At 36.7% G+C, this 27,721-nt stretch overlaps 1 protein-coding gene across 1 annotated transcript; it reads left to right on the forward strand.

Annotated features, from left to right (window-relative positions):
- SERPINI2 (serpin family I member 2) lies at positions 1 to 27,508 on the forward strand (the record flags this gene model as incomplete). Its single annotated transcript, XM_079705613.1, has 8 exons — positions 1 to 262; positions 5,082 to 5,312; positions 7,328 to 7,522; positions 7,603 to 7,795; positions 16,046 to 16,143; positions 20,012 to 20,098; positions 23,146 to 23,235; positions 27,396 to 27,508. The coding sequence occupies 8 exons, from the start codon at positions 1 to 3 to the stop codon at positions 27,470 to 27,472; spliced, it is 1,233 nt and encodes a 410-aa protein (XP_079561739.1). The 3' UTR covers positions 27,473 to 27,508.
- Between the last annotated feature and the right edge of the window lie 213 nt (positions 27,509 to 27,721).

Here is a 27,721-nt window from a genome sequence, read left to right on the forward strand (position 1 = left end):
ATGCAGAGAGGTCAAATGGATAAGATCTTGTTGTGGAGTCTCCTATTGACTTTTTCTGGAAGTCAAGCCTCAAGCCCCTTGGCTCAAAGAAATACCGAATTTGCAGTGGATCTTTATCAAGCTGTTTGTTTATCTCATAAGAACAACATCATAATTTCCCCTTTTGGAACAACTCTGGCCCTTGGAATGTTACAACTGGGAGCAAAAGGAATAACACAACAGCAGATAAAACAAAGTTTAAAATTTCAAGAAACCTCAACTGGTAAGATTCTTACATATGATTATTTATACTAGATAAGATCTGGCCAAATTTATTTTTAAACTATCAGAGAAGCTCAGGGTCATAGAACTTATTAAATATAAAAAGTTATGAAAAGTATGAAATTATAATAAAATGGAGAATTTTAAATGCAAATAATTGTCAATGTAAATATTTATAATTGTTTCTTAATGAAAATATTACCAAAATAATTTATTAATTAATTCTATACACATAAAAATTGTGACTATGTCTATATATTTTATTCTAGCCTGTTTTAGCCAGTTTTAAGTGAGATTATGTTGTGTGTGCACGTGTGTATGTGTATGAGTAGATATACACCCATATATATGTATACACATATTCTTCTACTAGCACTTACTGTGTCTGATCATTTTTTCATATCATGCAACTGCTTCAGAATGTAGTTTTTAATTGCTGTGTCTTTTTGCCTCTGATGAAACATTATTGCATACTCACCTAACCCTTCTTCATTAGATAATATCCAATACTTCTCTTATAAAAATGCTTCAGTGAGTACCCTCACCCAGAAATCTTTGTGTGCATCTCTTATTATTGTGTAAGCTTTTAAAAATTAGTTTTTAATTAGAATTTAACCTTTTCACTTAAGTGAGACCAAGAAAAAGCATTCATTTATATATTTTAAAAGCTTATTTAATAGTTTTTAAAGAAAATTTAAAAAAAGAAGCATTTATATAACCCATTGCATGTGGGTAGTTGTTTTCTAGCATCGCAAGGGCCCATCTGAGATACTGTGTTGATGCTTTAGTGCTGGTATCCCATTTCAGGGGGTAGTTGTCCATCTCCCTGGCTATCCTGTGCTTCCAATTTCCATTTTAGTTTAAAATGTTTATCTCACTGTCAGATACTGTGTCCTAAACATTAGAGGTGACTTCCAGATTTTTGATTTGGACATTTAGTCACTGTAACTGTAACCAATTTCAGTATGTTTGCTTTAGCACAGAGTAGTTATTTTTAGGAAATTGTTTTTCTGAATAAACTATTTACAAGGTTTTATTTGCTTCGTTTTAAATAAAGGCAATTTTATGTAGGAAAGAAGTTGGTGATAGTGAAGTTAATTGCAAGAGTTTTCCTTTGTGGATAATGTAAAATGAAGCCACTGTGTTGCAGATCTAGTCTTCATTGTCTGTATTAATTTCAGCAAATCCCACTACACAGTCCCAGAAACATTTATATGACATGATACTGCTTTGGAAAGTAATAGAACATTTATGAAGATATGTAAAGTTGATTCCACGATAAACTAGCAAAATTAGAGCCTCCGAAATTTAAATTACTTTAAATGAATCCATCTTATAGAGGAACATGGGAGTCTTAACAACGCTGGATTGTGAATATAATAATAATCATAGTAATAATAATGATGACATTATCAAACATATATATATAGTGTACCAGTCACTGTTTTATGTGCTTATCTCATTTAATCCCCACAATTACTCTGTGAGGCAGACATAACCCTGCTATACGGATGAGGATACTGAGTCAGAGAAAGGTTGAGTAACTTGCCCAGAACTAATTCTAAAAATGATTCACTGAGGGTTATAGGTCACAAGAGCAATAATGAACACTTTAATATTTTCTTTGAAAGAGTATATATGGACAATTAAACATTAACCTTTTAACACATGTAACAAAATCTACCAAACTTGCTTTCTATTATACTTCGTTAAGGGAGGGAGAAAGAAGCACAGATGGAGGATAAGTACAAAAAGAAAAGAAGACCAACCAAAAAGGGAGAAAATATAAATATTAAACTCTGGAAAATAAAAAAAGAAAGGGAAAATTAAGAAATAAAGAAAAATAAGACACAGAGTTAAGGAGGGGAACAGAGAGAAAAAGTGCAGGAAGATGAAAAGAAAGAAAAGCAAAATGGTGTTAAGGGTAGAACAAAGGGTATGACAGATTAGAAGGTAGTGCCTAGCAGAGCCATATTGGAACCCAAGACAAAAAGAAAAATCAGTAACAATGAGCCTGTCTTTATTTATTTAAAATTTTTATATTTTGTTCATCATGGATTTCTTTGTGTTAATATTGATTTAAAATTATATTGCAGTAAAATATTATTTATCTTGATTACTGAATTTGTTGGCATCTCCTTAAATTTTATGCCAAAATGAGTGTCTCACTGACCCATCTTGGTCCTGGCCCTGCCTTCAATTCCCTCTGATTGTCAAGCAGTGCTATCTGTTCAGTCAGGCTATATTTTACTTTTCCAGCTACCAACCTGTTTCACATCTAAACTGCTTATTCTTCAGATGGGCATACAACTCCTAGCATCCTACCCCCACTGGAGCTCTCAGTATCCTCACTTATCCTTCTTTCCCCATTGCCAAAGCGTCTGCTCAGAATTTACCTTCTCCAGTTTACTGAGCATCTGATAATACTCCATTTTGCTTTGTGTCTAATGATGCTGCTTATTAATCGAAGACTAACTTAAAGGTGCTTCTTTATTCCAAGAGGGTTATAGAAAGAGAAGAGCATGAACTTCTGTCTCAGTGAAGCATACAAATGACCTTGTGATTGGGCACCTTTCAAGTTATCTTATCTCTCTGGATTTTAGATTCCTCATTATAAAAAGAGGAGTTTGGATTAGATGACTTCTCTGGACCTTTCAGCTAAAATAATCTATAATTCTATGACTGCCTTTGTTTTCATCTTTGGATCTCTCACATTGTACACACGGTTGATCTTTGGGCTTTTAACAGCAGGAGAAGTAAACATGTACCAAATTTTAGAACATTTTTTTGAGGTCTGGTACAACCAAACTAAAAGTCACATTCACTCCATGACTGGTAGGTTTTCCATGGCTCTATTTTAGGAAATGAAATAAACTTATTCTCATTGCTTACTAGGAGCCATGGATATGTATTCTTTTTGATCTGTGCTAAAAGAAACTATTAATCTGTAAATTAAATCAAATGTATAGGCAGATAACTTTATATTCTCCAAACTTGTGCTATTGGTGACATTTTTTCATTGACTTCTGCGTCCAGTGATTTATCAAAGGGCAGCTGACTGTTTGTCAAACAGTCTTAGACCTTAAGTACGTGACATAAATTTATTTGCTCTGACAAATGAGTTGGAACTATTTTTTTCTCCCCCTCTCCTTTTTTCCCCATTCCTATAAAGATGTTCATAAATTACAAACTTCTGAAAATTGGTTTCAAATTCTGCCACTTTATTTCTGACCTTACTTAAGTCTTTTGGAGAAGCTCTATGCCTTCCCTCAGAAAGTCTTCTTTGTAGGCTCTCAGCTGTTGAGATATTCTCTCAGCTTCCAATAGCAAGAAATGATTGCATCTGAAATCATTGTATAAACAAGTAAAATAGATTAACATTCTTCCTTATGTAAGGAACTCCAGGGTTGTAAAGAATTATTGATATTCTTCATACCCAATCATATGGAAGTAAGTTTTTGTAACTAAAATTGTTTATGTCTGTGTCTATATCCCCACAAATGGAGAATCATGGAGTTTGAAATATGATGCAATATACCTTCCAAGCCTGCTCTATGGTTATGTAGGTTGTATCTGCACAAGAGCACCAGGACAAAGAGGCAAGTGGGGACTGAAAATGTAGTCTCCACTCAGCTGGACAAGATATGGGCATGCAGCCTACCACCACCACTCAGTGAGGGCATGAGTTCTTATTTGCACAGAGATGCCCTATGGGCTGCTAGCTCTCTGATAAAAGGTTTACACACACACTTACACACCTTATTTCCAATAGACACCTCATAGCAAGTTCCTCTCAGTCTTTTTTTTCCCTCTTTATTCAATGGACATCTCCCAGTGATGAACCATTTGTGTTTTCTTCAATAGAGATTAATTGCATTCAGTCAACTTCTAAGTTATGAAAGTGGTATTTTCAGTATTTAAATCAGAATAAACAAAGGCTCTGAAGGAACCTTGGATTTGAAATACAGTTCCCAGATTCAACAATTGAGTTCCAGAATTAAGCCAGAAAGAAATGAAAAATATTGGTGCCCTCTGGTAATAAATAGGAAGCCACTGAGCAACGATCAGAGCTGAATTCTCTAATGGCACATACAGCTTCCTGAAAACATGGTGGTCAGGATGACCCAGTGATAAATAAGTAATGGGCCAACGGTGATTAGTAGCTGACTCTGACAGACTCATTTGGCTAGTGGTTATAGTTGGAATGGTTAAAGATTTTTATTGTTCACAAAGACAGCCAAAGTATATAGATTCATGAACCTGAAGAAATAGGTAATTTTGATTCTTATGCATCTCCAGAGATAATTATAGGGGTACCTCATAAATTTCAAAACTTGGACAGGCACAGTTGCTCATAAGAGAGCAATTCTTTCTTAAGCTGAAATAAAAGTAGTAGTGAAAAGGATTGCTCATCACTGTCTTAGCCCCCATCAGCATTCATTAGTATTCCTCTTTTGTAAATATTGCATGTTATGCAAAGAATGAGATTCTAAAGATACCTTTCCAACAACTAAGAATGAGCTAAATTTGATTATAAAGAGGAATTTCCTTCAGCCTGTTTAAATGCATATTCTTGTTTTTGACAAACTTCAAATTTACATGGACATTTTTTTTCCTGTATGAGAGCTGATTTCTCTACAAAATGCATATTCCACAGGAGATAAATGCTTAAAATATTTACACTAACTTAGAAAGGATCGTTAGTTATACCTAAGGGTGTAAAAAATGGTGATATGAATCAGAGTGCTTAGAAGCAAAGCTGAGAAGCTGTTGTTCTTATGTTGTTCAATATGTCAGTATACATTATAATTATTTTTTAGGAGAAGAATTTTCTGTGCTGAAGTCATTTTTCTCTGCCATCTCAGAGAAAAAACAAGAATTTACATTTAATCTTGCCAATGCCCTCTACCTTCAAGAAGGATTCACTGTGAAAGAACAGTATCTCCATGGCAACAAGGAATTTTTTCAGAGTGCCATAAAACTGGTGGATTTTCAGAATGCAAAAGCTTGTGCAGAGACAATAAGTACCTGGGTAGAAAGCAAAACAGATGGTAAAGTTTCCCATTTTCATAAAGTCATTATTTGCCATTGTATTCATGGTTTTTAATATCCTAAAGTAAAGAATGGTTGAATATTTTCCTATTAAATTATGGTTCAGAGGGATCAAATCTCCTATTTTTCTTTCCTGTTATTCAAATTAATACTAAATTGTAAAACAGAAATTGTAAGCTGCTTTGAAAGGTATACAGATTATTATTTTTTGTTTGAGAGAGACACCTATTTGTAGAATTCTTTTTTTTTTTTTGCGGTACGCGGGCCTCTCACTGTTGTGGCCTCTCCCGTTACGGAGCACAGGCTCCGGACGCGCAGGCTCAGCGGCCATGGCTCACGGGCCCAGCCGCTCCGCGGCATGTGGGATCTTCCCAGACCGGGGCACGAACCCGTGTCCCCTGCATCGGCAGGCAGACTCTCAACCACTGCGCCACCAGGGAAGCCCTATTTGTAGAATTCTTGATGGAAGAATTTTAATAATAATTTTTGTTTAAGTATAGGATTTTTAAGTATGGCAGCAGGAATAATATCTTTGGCCAGGTAAAACTTAGATCTGTCCATCTCAGATGCCTTCTTTCCCACATATACTGTAAATAATTAACTCATGTTAGTTGGATGTGTTAATGTTTCATAATAAATATTGATAGTTCTGTCATAAAGTTGTAATCTAAACTTCTGGCAAAAATTCCAAAGGCGCTACTGAGTGACATAGTAGAACACAAGATTAAACTCATACAGATCTGAGTTCAAATTCTGACAAGTTCTAAACTATGCTCCATTTAAAATGAGGATACTATTAAAACATTTCAGGATTATTGGAAGGTTAAAAAAAATGTATGTGAAGTGAACAGCATATATCAGGTCCTCAATTAATAGTAGCTTGTTTCTTTGTTCATTCGTCCTGTTACAAAAAACTGTGATGTGTAAGACACCACTGTATTTTTCATGGGGAGCCTCCTATGGGGAAGCAGAAGTTGAAAATATGAGATGGGTGCTGTGAGCAGTGTTCACAGGAAAGTCCTATTATTGGGATACACAATGATACACATCCCTAGACAGCTCCATGGCACCTGATCATGCTGTTGACTCACAGCTTGGAAATACTCATTGGATGTAGAAATAGGAGACTGGTTTTTTATTTTTATTTATTTATTTATTTTTAAATTTATTTATTTATTTATTTTTGGCTGCGTTGGGTCTTCGTTGCTATGTGCGGGCTTTCCCTAGTTGCAGCGAGTGGGGACTACTCTTCCTTGTGGTGCGTGGGCTTCTCATTGTGGTGGCTTCTCTTGTTGTGGGGGAACCGGCTCTAGGCGCTCAGGCTTCAGTAGTCAAGGCACGCGGGCTCAGTAGTTGTGGCTGGCGGGCTCTAGAGCACAGGCTCAGTAGTTGTGGCGCGTGGGCTTAGTTGCTCCACGGCATGTGGGATCTTCCTGGACCAGGGATCAAACCCGCATCCCCTGCATTGGCCGGCAGATTCTTAACCACTGCACCACCAGGGAATCCAGGAGACTGGTTTTTTAGAAGAGGAAAATCATACTAGCAACCTTATTCTTGTCTTCTCCCAATGGTCAGTGGCTGCAGCTGCAAGAGTGGAGAATTTGAGTGAACCATTAACGTATTAATTCTGATTGACTTGCTGAAGAACCTTGAAATAAAGTTTAAAAATTACCAACAAATATGCAGGAAGAGATACTTAGGTTTTGTTCTTTCTGTCTGAAAAACAATTTACACAAATAATCTCACTAAAGAGAGGCCATTACTAGGTCTGTCCAAATTTGCCTAAGACAATCCTGTACCTCCTGTTTCCTAGTGAAATCCTGTTTGTACCTGTTTCTAAGTGAAATATTTAATAAAGCTCCCCTTTGTTCTCAAAATTGCCAAGTTTAAATGATAAAGCACCCTGTTTTTAATTGATTAGCAAAATAAATTTTTGTTTTAATTCTATTTAAAGCAGTTCCTTTGAATAACTATTGCATATTTCTTCCCACCTCTTCCTCTATTCCTTTCACAGGAAAAATTAAAGACATGTTTTCAGGGGAAGAATTTGGCCCTCTGACTCGGCTTGTTTTGGTGAATGCTATTTATTTCAAGGGGGATTGGAAACAGAAATTTAGAAAAGAAGACACAAGGCTGATGAATTTCACTCAGAAATATGGTGCAGCAGTCAAAATTCCAATGATGAAGACTCTTCTGAGAACAAAATATGGTAATATGAAAAAAATCACACTCTGAAGCACTATTTTGGGAATTGCCAAGTATATTAATATTTTATTTTCTCTGTTCCAGGTTATTTTTCTGAGTCCTCCATGAACTACCAGGTTTTAGAATTACCTTACAAAGGTGATGAGTTTAGTTTAATTATCATACTTCCTGCAGAAGATGTGAACATAGAAGAAATGGAAAAGCTAATTACTGCTCATCAAATCCTGCAGTGGTTCTCTGAGATGCAAGAAGAGGAAGTGGAAATAAGCCTCCCTAGGTTGGTAATGTCATTTTATCATTCTTGTTCCTATGTTTTCACTTATAGAGGGACTTGAATAGCCGGCTGAAAGATAACCAATGCTCGAAAAGGCTATTGACAAACATATAAAGAAAAAAACCCGTTTGGAGTTGTTACTCTACTTTATGGTTACAAAGGCAGGTCTGAACATTGCCAGCATTGCGTTGCCATGACAAGGATGGAATTTAAGTACTCAATATTCTCTGAAAGAGATGAAGAAATGTAAGTCTTCAAAACAGAATGCTGGGATTAAAGGGAATTATTATTCTTTTTAGTATACAAACTTATCTTTCTCTTTTTTTTCCTGATTGGAATTTAAAATATTTTGTCTTCTATTGTGTTTAAGGAAAATATAATTCCCAAGACTCTTGTGATACTCTACAATTAAAAGATATGTTAAAGTGCCTTTGACAGATAGTGCTGTAAGAGTCATTAAAATATAAAATATAAATCTTAGTGTCATTTTTTTATTATTGGGGTATATATATTTATATAAATATTTAAAATTTTTTTATTTTTACACAATTTTAAAAGTTACTTTCCATTTATAGCTATTATGAAATATTGGGGTCATTTCAGATAGTTAATACAAAATGGAAATCACAAAGGTGTATCTCAGGAAGCCATAATTATAAACACTAATTTTTTGATATCATGGTTCCTGGAGACAGGAGAAACTTCAGAGAGTAAGGGGTGCCCAAATAAATCACACTCTACCTGAACTTCTAAAAAGAGACAGGTGTCTAATAGATTATTTTCTGTCCCTTCATTTCTAAACTTTTCTTCAAACACTCATCAAGGCCTTCCTGGCCCTCCACCTCTCCACCCTCTTGACTTACTTATCCTTACTTTCCCACTTAGCCGGGATCCAGTCAGTTATTTCAGTTGTACTCTCACCAAACGTTTTAAATATTTCTGTCACCTTGTCTTTGTGCTTCTGTAGTTCTCTCATCAACAAGCTACTCCTGCTTCCCAACTACTGATTTTGTTAAGCAAAATTCTCCAAATCAGTCACTCTGGTCTCCCTGAGGCTGGAGCTTGGTAGTCTTTCTCTTCAGAGAACTTTCTCTTCTAACACCCCACCAAGACTTTACCTCTGCTCTCCAGGCACTGCTTCATGTTGATTCTCTTACTCTCAATGTATGTCTCAACTACCTCTTCCTTAAAGAAAACATATTAGCATGCAAACTCACCTCTCAACCCTTCACCTCAAAAATTGTGTACATTTTTGCTAAACTTCTCTTCCTCTGTCTTCCTTGATATCCTGGAGAAAGAGGTGTCCTATGATTCCCTCACCCTAACTCTGGGCTCTTGATCCAAATTTTTTTTTTTTTTTTTTTTTTTTTTGCGGTACGCGGACCTCTCACTGTTGTGGCCTCTCCCGTTACGGAGCACAGGCTCCAGACGCGCAGGCTCAGCGGCCATGGCTCACGGGCCCAGCCGCTCCACGGCATGTGGGATCCTCCCGGACCGGGGCATGAACCCATGTCCCCTGCATCGGCAGGCGGACTCCCAACCACTGTGCCACTAGGGAAGCCCGATCCAAATATTTTTGACCATCCCCTTTTTCTTGAAAACCCTTCTTTCTTTAACCCCTATGGCATAACTTACTTCTATTTGTTTTTCTCTCTTTCTGTGAAATTTTCCTCTCCCTGACTTATACCTTTTTTCCTTCTGTCCCCAGATAATATTTACCAGAGTTTCATTTTCAGAAATTTCCTCTTCTTCTCTCTTTTATTTGTTCCTTACTATTCATGTCTCTAATATCGACTCTCTCTTTCCAATCTCTCTTCCAGTTCTCTACCATCTATAAATCTCTACTTGGATGTTATTCAGTCTTTCAAAGAGTATTTCTTTTAGCTCCTACTATGTGCCAAACACCAGGGATATAATGGTGTATGTGACGGATAGTTTACCTATTGATCATAGAAATAATTTTTGGAATTGGTTACTTTCAAATTTACTTCTCTCTCTCTTTTCCCTTTGGAAAGATTAATATTTGGGGTCACACACAAAAATACCCCTGAGTTTGAGAACTGTCTGTGCTATGTACTAGTAGTGGGGTCTTAGGAGAGTCACTTAATGTCCTGGTTGTGGTTTTATTAGTACAAAATGGGGATAATGGTACTTATAACTAAGGTATCTTCATCTTCATTAGCCTAGATAACAAATGCCTAGATAATAATGTATAAGTTTCAAACTGAATTGACAATAGGAAATACATGCTTTTTTCAGAATTCCCTTCTCCAACATTTTAGGAATACCAACAGGAATGGTTCACAGTCCACAAATCTGCCTAGACTACTGTAGTCTGGACAGCTTTTCCAAACTGCTTGGCCTTGTCATCAGCGACTCCAAACTGTAGCCACAGTTCTCATACAACTTCTCCCATAGTGTGAACACAGACTTTTCTTTTAATTTGCCCAGGAACAACTGTTATATGTTGAATTATGAGCTCTCCAAATTCGTATGTTGAAATCCTAACTCCCACTACCTCAGAATGTGGCCTTATTTGGAGATAGAGTCTTTGTAGAGGTAATCAAGTTAAAGAGAAGTCATTAGAGTGGCCCTAATCCAGTATGGATGGAGTCCTTATAAAAAGGAGGAATTTGGATACAAAGATACACAAGGAGGGAAGATGATGTGAAGAGACTTAGGGAGAAGATGGCCATCTACAAGCCGAGGTGAGAGGCCTGGAACAGATCTTTCCCTCACAGCTCTCAGAGGGAACCAATGCTGCAGACACCTTGTTTCTGGACTTCTAAACTCCAGAACTGTAAGACAATACGTTTCTGTTATTTAAGCCATATAGTTTGTGGTAATTTGTTAAGGTAGCCCTTGGCAAGCTACTACAAGTAAGAGCAACTTCAATGTTTAACCAAACTTTACTGAAATCTAATAATAAAAAGGGCTTACAAGGTGAAAAGAAATTTAAAACCAGGTTTCAGGAATGAGTATTCCTGGAATGTAGGTCATTTCTTGTACCAGGGAGTCTTCCTCTGTCCATTATCATCCTTAGCCTACCATTTTCATGGTGCCAGGACCCACTCACCCAAAATGGGTGTCTTTCCCATCTCCATCCTACCCAGCATCCAGAGTCCTCCAACTTTTCCTAGCATAAAATAAAAGTAACACAGATTTTCTTCCATCCCCTCTAAGGCCAGATTCCTAGTCGTAATAGGAATTTATAACAGTAGATTTCAACCCTTAGTGAAAACAACGTCTTCATATGGGGTAGAACAGATTCCACTCTCATCATCTCAAACTTCTCCATCTCCATCCCAGGGGTTCTATTTGCATTAAAAGAGCTCACTGCGTTGCTTTTCCCAAACAAATGAATAACTTGCCTTAAAAGGTGAAATCGAATCTTCAGTTATATGGAAGCAGAAACATTAGTTGGCAGTTGTACCACCTTTTCCAAACAAATTTCAGGCACCAAAGATTTTTTTTTATTACAACATTGTTTATTTTGAAAAAATACAGAAATAATGTAAAAGTTCAACAGTAAACGAATTTTAAGAAAAGTGTGGTAGAATGTAACCTAGCCAATAACAATGATAGATATGGAGGCTGTGATAATGAGAAAAAATTATGGTATATTTTAATAGAAAAAAAACTGGATTAAAAATTTTTTACAATGATTACAGCTATGTAAAGAAACAAATCTACAGAAAGAAACAAAGGAAATTTACCAAAATGTTAACATTAGTTGTAATAGGGTTATGGCATTATGAACATTTTGTTTTTCCTTTTCTATATTTTCTATTTCTTTCTCCTTCCTGCTTGCCTGCCAAATAAAAAAGATAATACATGGGAATGAGTTAGGAGCTTGCTTTTCTAGAGAGCTGCTGAGATGTAGAAAATGTAAACCTACTAAGGTACTGGGTTCACTTGACCAAATAATGCCATCTAAAGATTGCACAAAGTCCTGGGGGGCCCCATTGCCATTTTCTGGGTGCAGTTCTTCATCCACAGATTCAGAACATGACCCTGTCTGTGTGTGGTGGTGCTGAGGGGGTGGGTCTGATGTCTACCTGATGTCTCTCTCCTGCACAATCCCATGTGATTTAGAGGTTTTAGCACTGGATTAGCCGATGCTATCCGACCTCAACATCCAGAAGGGAAGAGAGAAGTGATTAGGATGTTTGGAATAATCCCAGGAAATATAGTTCTAAGAGATTCCCCCAGAGACCAGCTCATTTCTAGGCAGGGAGGTGGAACTGAATAAGAAGTCAGGATTCCCTTGGGAATTGGTGGTTGGTTAGCTCAGTGGCCTTTGTCTTTGGTGGACTTTGTTCTTTTCTTTGACCAGTACCCCTGCTTAACCTCAGGATGTTGTATGCAATGTAATTAGCAAGTTGGTAGATCCCACTGAGCAAAGCCATTTGCTCCTACAAGGAAGCATCTCTGGGACGTTCTCTACAGACTGTGAGTGCTATTTTGCACAATTATTGAGACACACTCAGAAGGGGTATGTACAGTGGTGAAGAACATGATCTTAGAGTCTGACAGTTCTGGATTTAAATCCCAGCTCCACCTCTGAGTAGCTATTTAACCTTGGGAAAGTTACTTAAATTTTCACACCCTCAGCTTCCCCATCTGCAAATCGATAATAATACTCTGTACCTCATAAAGTCATTTAAAGGGTTAAATGATGTAATATATGTAAAGAGCTTAGTATAGTTCCAAGCAGTCAGTAATGGTAGCTAATTACTATTATTAGCTGCTGTAACTGTAGCTATTTGTATTTCAAAACACTACTCTTTTATTTTATTTTTAAATGTCTTTTTTATTGTGGTAAAAGTCACATAATATAAAACATACTATTTCAACCGTATCTAACTGCACAGTTCAGTGGCACTAAGTACATTCACATTGTTGTGCAACTCTCACCATCATCCATCTTCCAAATTTTTCACCTTCCTAAACTGAAACTCTGTCCCCTTTAAACACTAACTCCCCATTCCCCCCTCCCCCCGCCACGCCCCCTCCCCCCCCACCCCCTGGCATCAACCAGTTTACTTTATGACTCTATGAATTTGACTATTCTAGGTACCTCAAATAAGTGGAATCAAACAGTATTTGTCTGCACCTAATGTATATTTGAATGCATTTTTCAGGTTAACTTAATATATGTCCTGCAAACGGATTGTACTTTTTTATCCCCCTGTGCTATACAGTAGGCACTCACCAGCCAACTACTTCATGCATAGTAGTGTACATACGTCAATCCCAAACAGACAGCTTTGGATCTCTAAGTGTGTGAATGTGAACTGTGTGTGGGTGAGAGAAAGTGACCTCAGGGAAAATGAGGCTGGGTGTGAGAATAGATAAGTCATGACCAGCTGCAATGATGATTCTAAATGTTCTTTCACTTTAGCCTATCAAACACTGATACAAATTGGAATCCAAGTTTACATTAAACATTGTCCAGATATGTTTCCTATGTGACAGAAAGCATTTTTAATTCAGCCCTTGAGGCCAATGGAATATTTCACACACACACACACACACACACACACACACACACACACACACACACACACAAAGTGACTGGAAACTACTATGTACTCACATAATAGTCCAAGTCCACCACTGTCAAGGATTGTGTTATATTTTTATCCTTGTGGGCAGCCCTAAGACTTGGTTGTTTCTAAGCCTGAACCTTCCAAAGATGACTCAAGCCCACTGTATCAAAAGTGGAATTCTAAACAATAAGGACAGGGACCTTGAGGGAAATCAGTTGAAGACATTTTGTCGTTAAACAAGAGTCCTGGGTATAAAGGAGAAGAAAGGGACAACACCAATCCACAGTAGGGCCTGCAGACCAGGAGTGACTCCTTCTCAAACAGAAATTCTGAATTGTGTTCCTTCGTTTTCTGCAGCTTTAACCTGTGTGAGACCCCTTTAAGCACAATGGTAGCCTATGGCAGTAAATTGCTGCCTTTTAAGGAGGCAGATAATGTTTACATATGCTAAAACATTCATTTCATGATTGTTTGGTTGGTAATTGTCTATCCAGTCCTTTTGCTACTCATTCTTTTACCTTTAGCTGTATTTTTTTTTTTTGACAATTTTAGAGGAGAGTCAAGGAAAAGAGGAAATGAACCACATCTAGAATAAATATTAAGATTCACAAAATTTGGAAGCGGTACACAATTAACACTACACATATTGTATTGATCGAGATTACGATTTTGGATTATATTTAGATTAGAAGGCAGTGGAAGTTAGCACATTAGCTCTGACTTGGAAGGGACCTGCATTTGAATCCTAGCCCTGTCTCCTGTCTTGTCCTTGAGTCTGAAAATCAACCTTCTCAAAGCCTCCACTTTCTTATATGTTAATGGGAATAATAATGCTCACTTCCTAGGGTTTTTGTGAAGATTAAAAACTATGATCTATATTAACTGCTAACACATGGAAGTGCTACTTCACACCTGGCTATTCATGGCTCCAATAATTATGGCTAATTAGTAATCGGCCGTAGATTATACTTTTATTAAATGGTTGAATGGGTTTCTATCACTGTAGCTTTCATTGGACTATGTTATGAGCAAGACTGTTACTTAAATGACTCTCTGGTATGATTAGACCTTATTAGAGGTTGTAATAAGTCTTGCAGTATTCTTGTCATTATCCCCAAATCATTGGACTGTTATACTAAAAATAGCCAAATTATGGGTGGACTAGAACATTGTTCCTCAACCTTTTAGAAGCGCATACTCCATTCAGAATAAAAAAAGTGTGGTAATGAAAATAGAAAAAAAGAACAACCCCAAAGCCTCAGAGCCATCATGCTGCATATTATCTTTCTTAGCAGGAAGTTAAAAGGAAGAAGTTGAAAATGATTGGCATAAAACAAGTTATTTTCATTATCAGTAGGTTTTAATGTGCATGTTGTGAATTGTGCCCGTCCCCAGTTAGCTAGGGTTCTGAATGAATAAACATCTTCCAAAAGGGCATAATATTTTACCAAGAAATAATTTTGGGCCAGTAAATTTTTGCCACAGCATGTTCCTTGTTTTGAAGAACTATAATTAAGAAGCTTGTTCAGTATTTGGCAATTAAAACAATGATCTAATTAGACTGATTGCACAAGCTAATTTCTAGCCCCAGATGTGGGCCTACCTGTTAGCTAAGCAAGGATCCTGTACTTGGGCAATCGTGTCTGCATCCAAACCAGAGAGCACGGGGGCAAAGGCCCAGCTAGGGCACAGACAGAGCCCCTTGGGCAGAAGCTGTCTTGGGATTTCCCTGAGGTAGGAAATATACATAGCCCCCTGATGGAGGACTTAAGACTCGTTTCTTTCATAAACAAAGTCTCCAACCTGGTTGTAAAATGTAAATGGATGCTTTCAGCATCTCTAAAGCCAGTAAGTACTAGCTTCTTTTTTTTCTGCCCCCCCCCCTTTTTATTGAAATGGGAAAGTGAGGGTCACTGATTGCTGTTGACTTGGAATCATAGAAGATCAGTACTTGAGAGAATCTTTGAGATTCTTTGGTGAAGCTCCCTCTTCAGGCAAATCGAGGCTTGGAGACTTGCGCAGAATCTGGAGTCCTAACTTAGGGCCCTGAATTAGAAGTATTGGCCAGCTTTTTGTTTTTCCTATAATTTTTACTTTATTGGAAAGAAATTTAGTTCCTTTTCAATCTTTTACCTGTAAAATACAGGGCTTTTGGGGAAGATGTTAGGTGTGTCTGTAAACTGAAGGAAGTCACATCAACTGTGACAATGCATGGGAAGGCTCATAGGTTACTAATGCCCCCTCTCTGTACCTCAGTAGCCAAAAATCTTCTTTAAGGACCGTTGGCTTCCGTTTCCAGCTCATAGTCTCGTGGATGCCTGCCAGGAACCACCTTTGATGATGTGAAAAATCTGAGTGTGTATAGTTGCTGGAGGGAAGCTTTACATTTCTAGCGAAGAAGCAAATAATTGAAAACTTAGCTAGAATTCACCCTGTTTTGTTGGGTGTTACTTCAAAAAATAGAGTATTTGCTTCTCCCTTCCCAACCAACCATTTATCTGGGAAACAAGTTATTAGCAACTCAGAACTGCTCAGTGGAGCTGGGGAAAAATGGTGTGAAAAGTGAGGAAACGTAACTGGGATAATGAAAACAAAATATTTCACAATAAAATCTCTTCCAAGTCATCCATTTTATAAAAATCATTTTGGTAGAAAATGTGTACAGTGTTTCAAAAATTTTCCTCTTCATTTTTTAAAACAGATTTAAAGTAGAACAAAAATTAGACTTCAAAGAAGCTTTGTATTCATTGAATATAACTAAGATATTTAATGGTGGCTGTGACCTTTCTGGAATAACAGGTAATATGGAAAATTATTCTTATATTATCATGTAAATATGTTTTCTTACTAATGATGTTAACTGACTGATCTTAAACCTGAGAGAGCATTTGGCCCCAGAAGATACATACACAGAGAATAAATGTCATAGTCATGTCAAGCTGTCTGTAAACAAGCACTCTATTTTGCACTTAAGTAGTTTTGCTTAATGAAAGTCAGACAACATTATAGAATGTTAGGTAAACCTTCTAACCACGCTTACAGTGAGACTGTGTAGGAGAAGTATTATATGGGCTTTTATTCCAGCCCTGTTTGGATTTCCTTATCTGAATAATGGGAATTACAACTGTGAGGCTCTCATCTAAGCAGAGCTAATAAAACTTTTATAAACCAATTAGCAAATGTTAATTCGGTAATATTAGAGGCCATGAAATAGGCATCCACAAGTTGCTGGATGATGAACACAATCTAGAAATTGTAATGCTGCAGTTTGTAGATTTAGCTTGAGACTGACAACACATCTGAGGAGATGGAGCTTTTATGCTAACTGGCACCTGGGAAATTGTGTGCAGTTAAGACACTTACTTATACAACAAAGCCCAAGACAGTCTTTAATTTTTCTCATCCTGGCAGTACCCACAAGTTCAAAAATAACTAAAGAGAAAGAAAATGGATGAAGAGGGCCAATTTGTCCTAAGTTATCTACCCTTTTTTAAATTCAGTCTTCTGTTTTATATATATATATATAAAAACAACAGTCCTAATGACACAGGCTTGTCTGTCTGATGGGGTTGGATATCATAACCCAGCATTATTGTGTATTCCTATATAAAATTTGGACTTTGGAGAAGTATTCATTAATTTATGCACTCATCAATTACGTGAGTAAATGAATAGAATGAATGAGTTTTCCTGGCGGAGGAGGTGGGTGGGGTACACAGGTGACATAGCTGTTCATTATCACCTTCACGCATGATTTAGCTGCTTGTTCTCACACTGCCGGATAGATCTGACTTCTCTGACAATTTCATCAGCATCAGGAATGAGACAGTCAAAATTAAATACTGCAACAGGATGCTATCTAAGTGTGTCCTGGAATGCAGACACCTCACCAACTTGAAATAAACCAAGCCATTTTTTAAACACCTCTTCCTCTTAAATTTCTTTCTGGCCTTTGGAAGCTCACTTGCTATATCTCAGACTTTCAAATAGCCACTTGCTCTGCAAATTCCCAGCAATTTGTGACTTCTATAAAGTCTCATTTTACAAGAAGATGTATCAAGAAAATACCTCCAAAATGCTTTATAAAAGAATTTGTGTGAGAGAATAACCCTGAACAGAAAAGAATAAATGTCCAACATTTTTTGCTCTGAGTTGCCTATTTGAGTTGTTTTAACTACTTTGATTCTTTGGTTCTGTCTTATTGCCTGAAATAGAACAACCACAGTCAAGACTGGCACTATTTCTGGTCTTCAGGAGAATAGTGAATTAATTCCCTGCTATCCCTACTTACCATTTGTAAGTAGACAATAAACATTTGCTAAAGGCTACTGTGAACCAGTCCAATGCTAGTGCTGTGTGATAGTTACACAAAAGAGACACTATCTTATACTCATGTCATTCACAAATTTTGAATGAAATGTTTTCAAAAGAGTTATTTTGGAAACTTTGCGATGAATATTTGACTTCTAACTGTTATTACTTCTTGTGTCACCTTTGGTAAAATATTTAACCTTTCTGAACTTCAACTTTCTAATCTATTAAATGAGATAATATATCCTAGTGGTGGAAAAAAAAAGAATATATGTAAATCACCTTGTTCAACACCTGTTATATAGTGGACACTCAGTAAATGTTAAATACAAAAAAAAAGTGAGTAAATGGCACATTAATATTTACTTGCACATCTTCTAGCAAAGCTATTGAAAGTTTCTTGTCCTCTTAACTTGACAAAGACATACTTGGAATTTTCATAGGAAATTAAGGGAAAGAGTTATTGCAAAGATGTAGAAACCAGTGAGTTTATGAAGTTCAGATCCCTTGTTCTAATCTATCATCTCCCAAGTCCTGTTCTTTTTCCAAGACTGGGCCCCCCTCTGTGTAAGATGGAATACAGAAGACCAAATTGCTCAGTCTAATGGCCAGGGAGTCACTTGGTCTGGTGCCAGTGCTAAACTGCATGCGTGAAATTCTCCACTCCACCCCAACCTGCTTTTCGGTCTTCATTCTTTGCATGAGCCCCTTGGTCATCTACTCTGTGCTCTATATGTGAATCCTATCTTATTCCAGGCAGTTGTGGGAAAAGAATGTGCTCATTTGCATGACCTTAAAAAACCACACTCCTGCATTTTAGTTAACCCACACTAATGATGTGGATGCCCCCTTTTCTCCATATTACATGTTTCTATCACTGGACATAGCCTTATCCATTGATTTATTTATTTGGTAAGTATTTATTGAAAGCCAACTATGTGCCAGGCAGTTTTCTAGAGTTGAATAAAATCTACATTCCCTCTTCTAATGAAGTTTACATCTGTTAGGGCAGATGGACAATTAACAAGTAATTAATTAATTAAATGGTGAGGTGATAGATGCTATGGATTAACTAACATAGAGTCATGGGATAAAGAGATTTAGATCAGATAAGAGCAGAATTAGACATGGTGAGAAGGGACAATTGCTTTGAGGAAGTGTCATTTTTGCTGAGACCTAAGTAACAAGGGAGCCAATCAGGGAAAGTTCTGGGAAAAGGGATTTTAAGCAGATGGAGAGATGGGGCTAAAGTCTTGATGCTTGACCTTGTAGCTGGAGCTACTGGACCCGGAGAGGAGGGTAGGAGATGAGGATGAGAGGTAATCAGGGGCCCAGACAGAGTCATTACAAGCAGTTTGGAGTTATTTTTAGGAAGCCATTTTTTACGAAAATAACCCTTTGATGATTTCTCTCTATCTTGCCTGAGGAGATTTACTTTTCTGTAAGCTGTCAGAGCTGGTTCGCCTTGACTAAATTATTTCTTCATGAATCCTTCTAAATTCAGTCGTCTTGGTGGAGTCCACCTGCGTCACATCAGCTTTCTCTCTCATGAGGGACAAAGCTCCTTTCTCTTCAAATTTCAAGGCTTGCCTTCCTTTCCTCACTCTTTCGCCACCACTGAACTCACGACAACCTTTCCGTTGTCTCTCTGAGGAACATTGTCAGATCTATCTGGTCTGGACACGGGTGGCAGGTGGCTTCTGAACTCATGGTTTCACTCCCCCTTCTCAAGGAGACTCTTCACAGGTCACTATACCAGAAACGCTTCACACATACATCAGTTCCACCAAGGGGAGGAGAGGGGCCTTCTCTCTCAGCTCGTTTCCACGGCAGAACAAAACGTTATTAAGACACTATCTTACACTGAGAAATTTTACATGTTTTAAAGCATAGCTCTGAAGCTATTTTGTAACAGATGACACAAAAGCTCTTTAGACTTTTATCGCCTCATCAGTCTTGAAGGAAAGTAAATTTTGTTCTAAACTCAGATCAAAACCCAATACGGAATTTAAAAGGCAAGTTGGCTTTGAGGTCGAAGACATAGGGTGGGATTAATTCAAATCTGTAAAGCCTTTTTCATCTTGCCTGTAGACCATGACTAAGGCAGGCAAAACCCTTTGTCCATTCAAATATTTCACTTATATCTGAGCTAAACTTGGTCTCTCCATACGTTCTCTACATCATCTCTGCAAGAGCTAAACCTAAACCACATTTATCTCTAGCAAATTAACTAACTTGGAAAGAGTTTGGATTTTTTTCCTTTTCTTTGTTCATTTGAAAATGTAATTCACCTGGGATCCAATAAGTACTAGCCCTGAGTGTTAACCCTTCAATGCACTTTCATACTTTCCTACAGATTCCGCTGAGGTGTATGTTTCCCAAGTCATGCAACAAGTTTTCTTTGAGATAAACGAAGATGGTAGTGAAGCTGCAACATCAACTGGTAGGACAAATGATGTCACAGCAAGCCAGGAGGAAGGACTGGAGGAAATGAGCGTGAGGATGCTTCCACTCTGTGGTCCTCTGATCTCCTTTTCTCCTCCTGCTGTCCAGTACACTGAAGGAAGGGGAAAATGGCTATAGAAGCTATTTATGCACCTGTGCGGCTGGAGCTTAAGGCAAAAGAAAAGGGAAGGGACTTGATTACGAGTTGAGGCTCATCTACTGATATCTACTTATTTGTCAATTGGATTACCTGCCCATTAGCCGATAGGACCCAGTGGAGAAAACTGTAGGCTCAAACCTGAAACATGATTGCTCAGGAATGTTCACTCTTAAGAAATTGTATTAATTTCCTTCTTCCTTTGCACTCTTAGTCCCTACTTTTCTAATGAGAGTCTAATGTGACTCTTATTATCTCTATGGCAATGGCTCTCGAACTTAGCTGCACATTAGAGTCAGCTGAAAAGCTTTTAAAATTTCTGTGCCCAGACCGCACCCCAAAATAGTTAGAACGGTATCTCTGCAGATGAGATTCAGCCTTCAGTATTTTCTTACCTTTCCCTAAGTGATAACAGTGTGAATCCCAGGTTGAGAAACACTGCTCTCCGGTTACTTGGAGCCTATCCTTGCAACTGCGAGTGTAATGCATAGACCAGCAACATCAGTGCCCCTTGGGAACTAGTTAGAAATGCAGAACCTCAGGCTGAACTCCAGACCTACTAATCCAGCATCTGCATTTTCCGAGGTCTCTTGGTGACTTGTATGCACATTACAGCTTGAGAACCACTTCTATGATATATTTCCTTGAACAAATGGCATTTTGAATAGTATCTGTGCTGCATAAAAGTAATACTCAAAAAATAATTGGAGAAGAGCCTTAAGTTCAATTAGAAATGGAAGGGCAACTTTAATGAATTCCTCATAAGTCTATTTTAATTCTTCAGACCATGACTTTAACCTGTATGTAAAAGATATGCATCCTTTAAATAGTCACATTGATAAATTTATGTCCACATTATTAATTTCTTGATTAATTTATAATGCTATGTAATGGCGATGGATTTTGACATCTAGGTGGGGCACACTGGACTCCCACTACTGTTTTGTCATCACCTGAAGGACTTTGCATTACTGTGCTCAAGTAACTTAGATTGGAGGAGATGAGCTATTACAATCCTTGGAGAAATCAAAGGTGGCTTTGGGATGAAGTTGCTAGTTCACGTAGACAAATTTTCCACTTGCTTTTACACAGAATTGGAAGAGTCCTTATAGATCATTGTCTGAACCTCTCATTATGTCGGTGAAGAAACAGGTACACGTGTGAAGTGCTTTGCCTAAGGTCATGCTAATAATAGACAGTAGGGTTTGGATTGAAATCACATATCCTGACTTCAAGTTCAGAACTCTTTCTGCTATCACCTGATGCCTCTTGTTTTAAGTGTAGAGTTCTCTAAGAGGATGTAATAATCATTAAGGGATCAGCAGTGACCCTGATGTGTCACACTTAAATAGTTAGTGTGAGTATTTTGACTTTCAGGCATCTACTCAATGGATGCTCAGGAAAAAAAGAACTCAAATATTCACCCAAATGAGAATGGGCGTGATCCTGACTATGCTTTTCTATATTATCTCATTAATTCAGACAGGAGTCTATATTCACTGGTAATTTGGTTAACATAGCCCTGATATTTCAAGTAGAAGAATGCCATACATTTAATATTACTAAGGTTATTTTGGATTGTGCAGGGGATCAGAATATGCCACCCCCAAATATGCCATTTTTGCAGAAGAGTTATTTTGAGCTGAAGGCAGTTTAGAAACAGCAGGTACAAAAAGAGCTCTCTACCCTCCTCTTACATGTCTAAAATCAGGGCATAGATTTCCCTTGTGGAGGTATCTCCCTTGTCTTCCATGCCAAGAGAAGGAACCTTTGGCATAGGAGATGAAAGTTGGCAGTGATATGAGTCTGCATAAGAAAACCTTACTAAATAATCCTTATATACCATTAATTTTCCCCATATATTTACCTTCCCACAATTTACCACCCCTAGACACTCAAGCCCCTTTTCCTTTGTGTAGTCACTTCTCCACAATTTACCACTTTTTGTTAAAATGATACAACCCCTTCTTTGGGTATTCACTTCTTTTCTGTGAAGCTCCTGTGTGGATACAAAATAAAACCATTTATTTTGTTAATCTGTCTTTTGTCAGTTTAATTTGCACACCCCAGTTACAAAAAGTGTAGAGGAATAGTTTTTTCCTTCTCTACATTTGTTTTTCAATTCTGATCACATGTTGCATTTTAAAAACCATTTTCATAGGTCTGAAAAAATTATACAAAATTATTACATTACTGGTAAATAAAACATCTGAATTGAGTGCAGAAATATTTAATCTAGAAAGAAAAACAATCCAGCCATTTAAATTTATCCACTCTGAAATATTGATAAATGCCACAATGGAGGAACATGATACAAATTATTATAGTATATAATTGTTAAGGCAGCAAACTTCTAATATCATAATAAAAATCCCATACACATTCACAGCACAAATCCTAAAAGTTCTGAGCTCACAGAATAATTTTGGAAAAGTTAAAAAAAATAAATTTGAAGTCAGATGTGATTACTACAAGCCTGGAGAATAGAAATAAAGTACAAACATACCTGGATAGGAATTAGGAGTTGAAAAATTATGAGGTAAATCATATAACGCAAATAAAAAGTGAGCAGAAAGTTACTGCTTAAAAGATGAAATTTTCAACTGCTTTCACTAAACTGAAACTAGTTTTGGTTTTCTTCTTCATTGAGCATAAATGTGAAGTTAGAATTATTCAATGAGTAATCCAATATGTATTCTTCTGCTCTTCGATTTTTAAATTTATTCCAAATTTCTTTGTATTTAGAAAATGGTTATTTTTCCACATGTTAATTTCTCAAACAAAATGACCTTTCCTGTCTACAAAAAATAGTATGGATATTATGGATATATTTTCTTTAATGATCTTTTAATGTGCACATCTAAATAACTGTTGTCTCTATTTCATAGGCATACACGTCCCTGTGATCATGAGTCTGCCTCGAAACAAATTTATAGCAAACCATCCGTTTCTGTTTATTATGAAGAATAACCCAACAGGTACCTTTTTGAGAATTCCCTGGGGGAGCTGCTTAAGTTAAATAGACCTAGTCCTAGATGCTAATCTCAGTCTATACATCTGAAATCATTTGTTCTTTCAATTTATTGAATTTATTTTTTTTCAAAATTTTTTTAGTGTCTATTTCTTGAGTGCTTGTTTTGTACCAGGCATTGTGTTTTAAGAGATGACAGTGACCTAAAATAGAGCAATAGTACTAATAGCTGCTGAAATAGTTACTATACGTGCTGGTGATTTTTTTTTTTGCGGTACACGGGCCTCTCACTGCTGTGGCCTCTCCCGTTGCAGAGCACAGGCTCTGGACGCGCAGGCTCAGCGGACATGGCTCACGGGCCCAGCTGCTCCGCGGCATGTGGGATCTTCCCGGACCGGGGCACGAACCCATGTCCCCTGCATCGGCAGGCGGACTGTCAACCACTGCGCCACCAGGGAAGCCCTGTGCTGGTGATTTTAAATACCAGTCTCGACAGCTAACACCATTCCAATAAGTTAGATATTTGATGAATAAAGACATAGATGCTCAGAGAGAGGTTGTGTAGTTTGTCTAAGGTCATACAAATGAAAAGTGGCATAGTGAGAATAAGACATTTTGTTTCAGAAGTCAACTTTTCTTTCAATGGTGCCACAATGGGAGTGGAAATTGGAAGTTGCACAGTTGTGAAAGGTTTCATAGGTAGATTCCAAAAGAATAAGTGACTAGCTATAGGCTCTGAGTGGGCTGGAGGAGTCAAATATTATTCCAAATCTCCAATTTGGGCAATTGTGAAAGATAATGCACAAAAGGTAGGGGCACAAAATGTAGGGGTAGTAGTCGATTGGACTGGCGTTAGACACAATGGCAACGTAAATGCAGATTGTCTGAGTAGATGTTTTTGCAATTTCTCTTATGAAAAAGAGAGACCAGAAATGTGGATACAGTGAGGAAACTTTCTTTAAGTGTATATTTAGGACTTCTCAGGAGTCATAACCCCATGTGAGGACTCTAAACCAGGGGAAAAGAGATTATATCTTATTCATTTCTTTATCCAGCCCAGTATTTGGCAAAGTGCCTTGCACTTAATATCAGTGCCCCTAGAGATTGAAGGTTTGGACTTGGGGTTCAAGTCCCAGCTTAATGAACTAATAGTTGTAAGACAAGTCACATACTTTCTAAACCTAATTTTCCCCACCTCCTATTTGAACATAATATTAGTACTTATCTTAGAGAGTTAAATAAAAGAATATACGAAACCTGTGACACTGCCTGGCACATAGTGTTCATTGTGAATACATCAATAAATGTAAATGAGTGAACGACTAAATAAATGAAGGAAGAAAAATGGAAATTTTCTCTATATAACTTGTTTTGCGTGGAGAAGAGACAGAGTTAATTTTAGAATCTGAATCTGTTAGATTAACTAACAATACTGATATTATTGGCCCCCTAAGGGATATATCAGTCTCTTTTTTTAAGTTCCATGAAACTAATGCTGAATGACCTTTCTGGTTATATCTTGGAAACAGTGGGACAGTTTCAGATTTGCTGAGATTGTATTAACACAACTTCAATTCTAGTAGTGGATGTGTCAGTGTTAAGAGATATTCTGAGTATGTCATTTGATCTATACATCTTTAACCTTAGGGTAACTCTGATTTCTTGCCATCAGTGTGTAACTATTGAGTATGGAGAACAGAAAGAAATGAAGCTCATTGGGCATCAATGCACTAGGAAATAATGGTGTTTAGCATAATGATGTTTTACTCTTTATTTTCCAAGTTGATGACTATGGACATGTAATAGCTATCAGTTAAACAGCAGTGAAAATTCAAAACCCAAAATAATTCACTTATTTATTTACTTATGATAATAATTAACTATCAGACCCTTAATGACAATTTCCACTGTTTTATGATCTCTATTGTAATGAGACTTTCTAAACTAGGGTTACTCCCTTAAAGTATTGTTTAAAATGAATGGCCACTCATTTATTGGAGGCTGTAAGTTGTTGCCATATAAACTGTAGAATGGGTTATTGCCTTAAGACAATACCCATTCAGTGATTTATTTATTTTTCCTCTCACAAATGAACTGAAGAAATCATTGGGATTAACGAAGCTGGTGATTTAGCATGGTGTAGTAAGCTACTAAATGGCTTAATGATTTATATAAAATATATTCATTTGACAATTTCTGGAGTATGAGGGTGAATAAGTTTAGATTTAGTACAACCAATTTTTACCTAAATTTTAAATTTTGTTTTGGTCAAACAATCCTCTTATGCAAAATCCATACATTACTTGTATTTTCCTATCAGTATTTGACTTCCTATCATATATATTTCAGTATATTCATCCAAACCTCTTACCAAGCCAAACTTCTAGGGAAATGAAGAACAATTTTTCTTCTTTTAGGCTGAGGGTATAGGCCAGCGTTAGAGACTTTCAGAAGAAAATTGTCAAAGATGCTACATGAAATGTGCCATTTCTCAGAAAATAGTGAATCCTGGTTTTGAAACTGACAGTACTCCATACATAATTTTAAAATGTTGTGTTTATAATTCTTTCAGATCGTAGGTTGAAGGGAGAAGCAGACTGCAGGGTATTCACTAAGAAATCTTTTTTCTAGGTCATTAGCTTTGGTTATGCTATTGTAGTTTTACATTATGAAGTAAAAACTGCTTCCATCTGATGGAGATGTTTTATAACTGTATTGATTAAATATGAGGGACACTTTTTAAGAAGTGGGCATGAAACGAAATGTGGAAACAACAATGATTTCTGCTTCAGCCTGCCTGTGAATCCACTGTGACTATGTCAAGGAAGATTTCACTAATCTGTCCAATTTAGTACTGAGTAGATTGGTGATTGCATGAAGACTCTACTCAAAATGTGGTTTTCTTGGTCAAAAAAACAGATTAAAAAGGCTGGGACAAATGGCTTTTATGTAATGTCCTACACTTCTCAGTGTTTAGAACTTTAAACTATTATCTTCAATTTATGAGGTTAGTTTCTATGAAAGTTACTTTAAAAATTCCCCCAAGCAAGCAATTCTGGTAAGCATTTTAATTCCATAGAATTATAAAGACACAAGAGTTACTATTGATTCCTATTGTGGCTAAATGTAGTATACATCCTGAGGAAGTTATTTATGTATCTCTATCTATCTGAAAAATAGAGTATTTCTTTTCTTGTGTTTGGGGAATTATTCTGAGAGTTTTGAGGCAAAGTATTATTAATTATAATCATAAAAGAAAAAATCTGCTAGAGATTATGTCTATTTCCATGTTATTGACTCTTTTAAGACTGTGTCTGTCTTTGGACTGGACAGTAAGGAGTTAATGAAAAAGGGTTCTTCCTTTTTATTTCATTTCTGCCATTGTTATTTCAAATACATGTAAGCTTTAAAATTATGTAAAATTTTATTTTATCACTTTTGAAATAAACCTTTATTACATATGACTTTAAGGGACATAACTCAAGGCAAAGCTTGACATAGAGCCATTTCCCTTACCCTAGTTGAAAAGAAAGGTGAATGCATTTTAACATATTTACTTCTGTTTTGTCCTCTAGTTCTTAGTTCCTTTTCACTTGCACACACAGAATGGCTGGAAATAGATGTTTACGTATTTACATTTATGCTTTATACTATATCACCGGTGAGGATTTGAAAGCACTAGAGATGTGAAAGTATTGTCTTTAGCAGTAAGATTTGATTCAGAGCTGAAGGAAGAGATCTGAGAAGCTGCACTTTTAACCCCAATGGTTTATATTACATGCATAAAGAGATCACTACTAATACCTTAAATTCAAAATGCGTCCATGCTCATCACCATTTTATTATTCTATGTTTGCCTGACTGAATCTCTATATTTTGAAGAACACCCCTCTGTCACTTTATTTTTGCTTTCCTTTATGAGAAACAGGGCTAATGCATTCTCCATGACAAGTTGTTGTGGGTGTTAATTTACTTCATAAATTATCAGAAAATGATTAATAATGATATAATTATCTATTTTAGACAGAGGAGTGGGTTTTGCTATTAGACATTGCCTAATTATCATATAGAGAAAAAAAGACAATGATTTGTTAAAATATTAAGAAATACTAATCATTGTCATTTTTTTCTCCAGAAATTCTGAAAGTTTTTTTTTTCTTTTCCTAGATTCAATTTTGTTTATGGGAAGGGTGACAAATCCTGACACCCAGAAGATGAAGGGAAGAGATTTGGATTCACTGTGAATGAAAAGCACAGCCTCAGAATATGGAAAATAGTTGATTGGCAAAATATCATCAAATATTTTCTATATATCTTTTTCTGTTTTAAACTGTGCCTTTATTAATCTGTATTCATAAATAAATGAAATTATGCATTAAATGTTTTTGTTCTTTCTGTATTTTTATAGAGTATACATGAATCAAAAGCAGTGAACTTACATAAGATATTAATATGTTAGAACAATCCATCTAAAATAGCTTAGATATCAGATT

This window comes from Hyperoodon ampullatus, assembly GCF_949752795.1.
Source record: "Hyperoodon ampullatus genome assembly, chromosome: 5".
NCBI lineage: Eukaryota > Metazoa > Chordata > Mammalia > Artiodactyla > Ziphiidae > Hyperoodon > Hyperoodon ampullatus.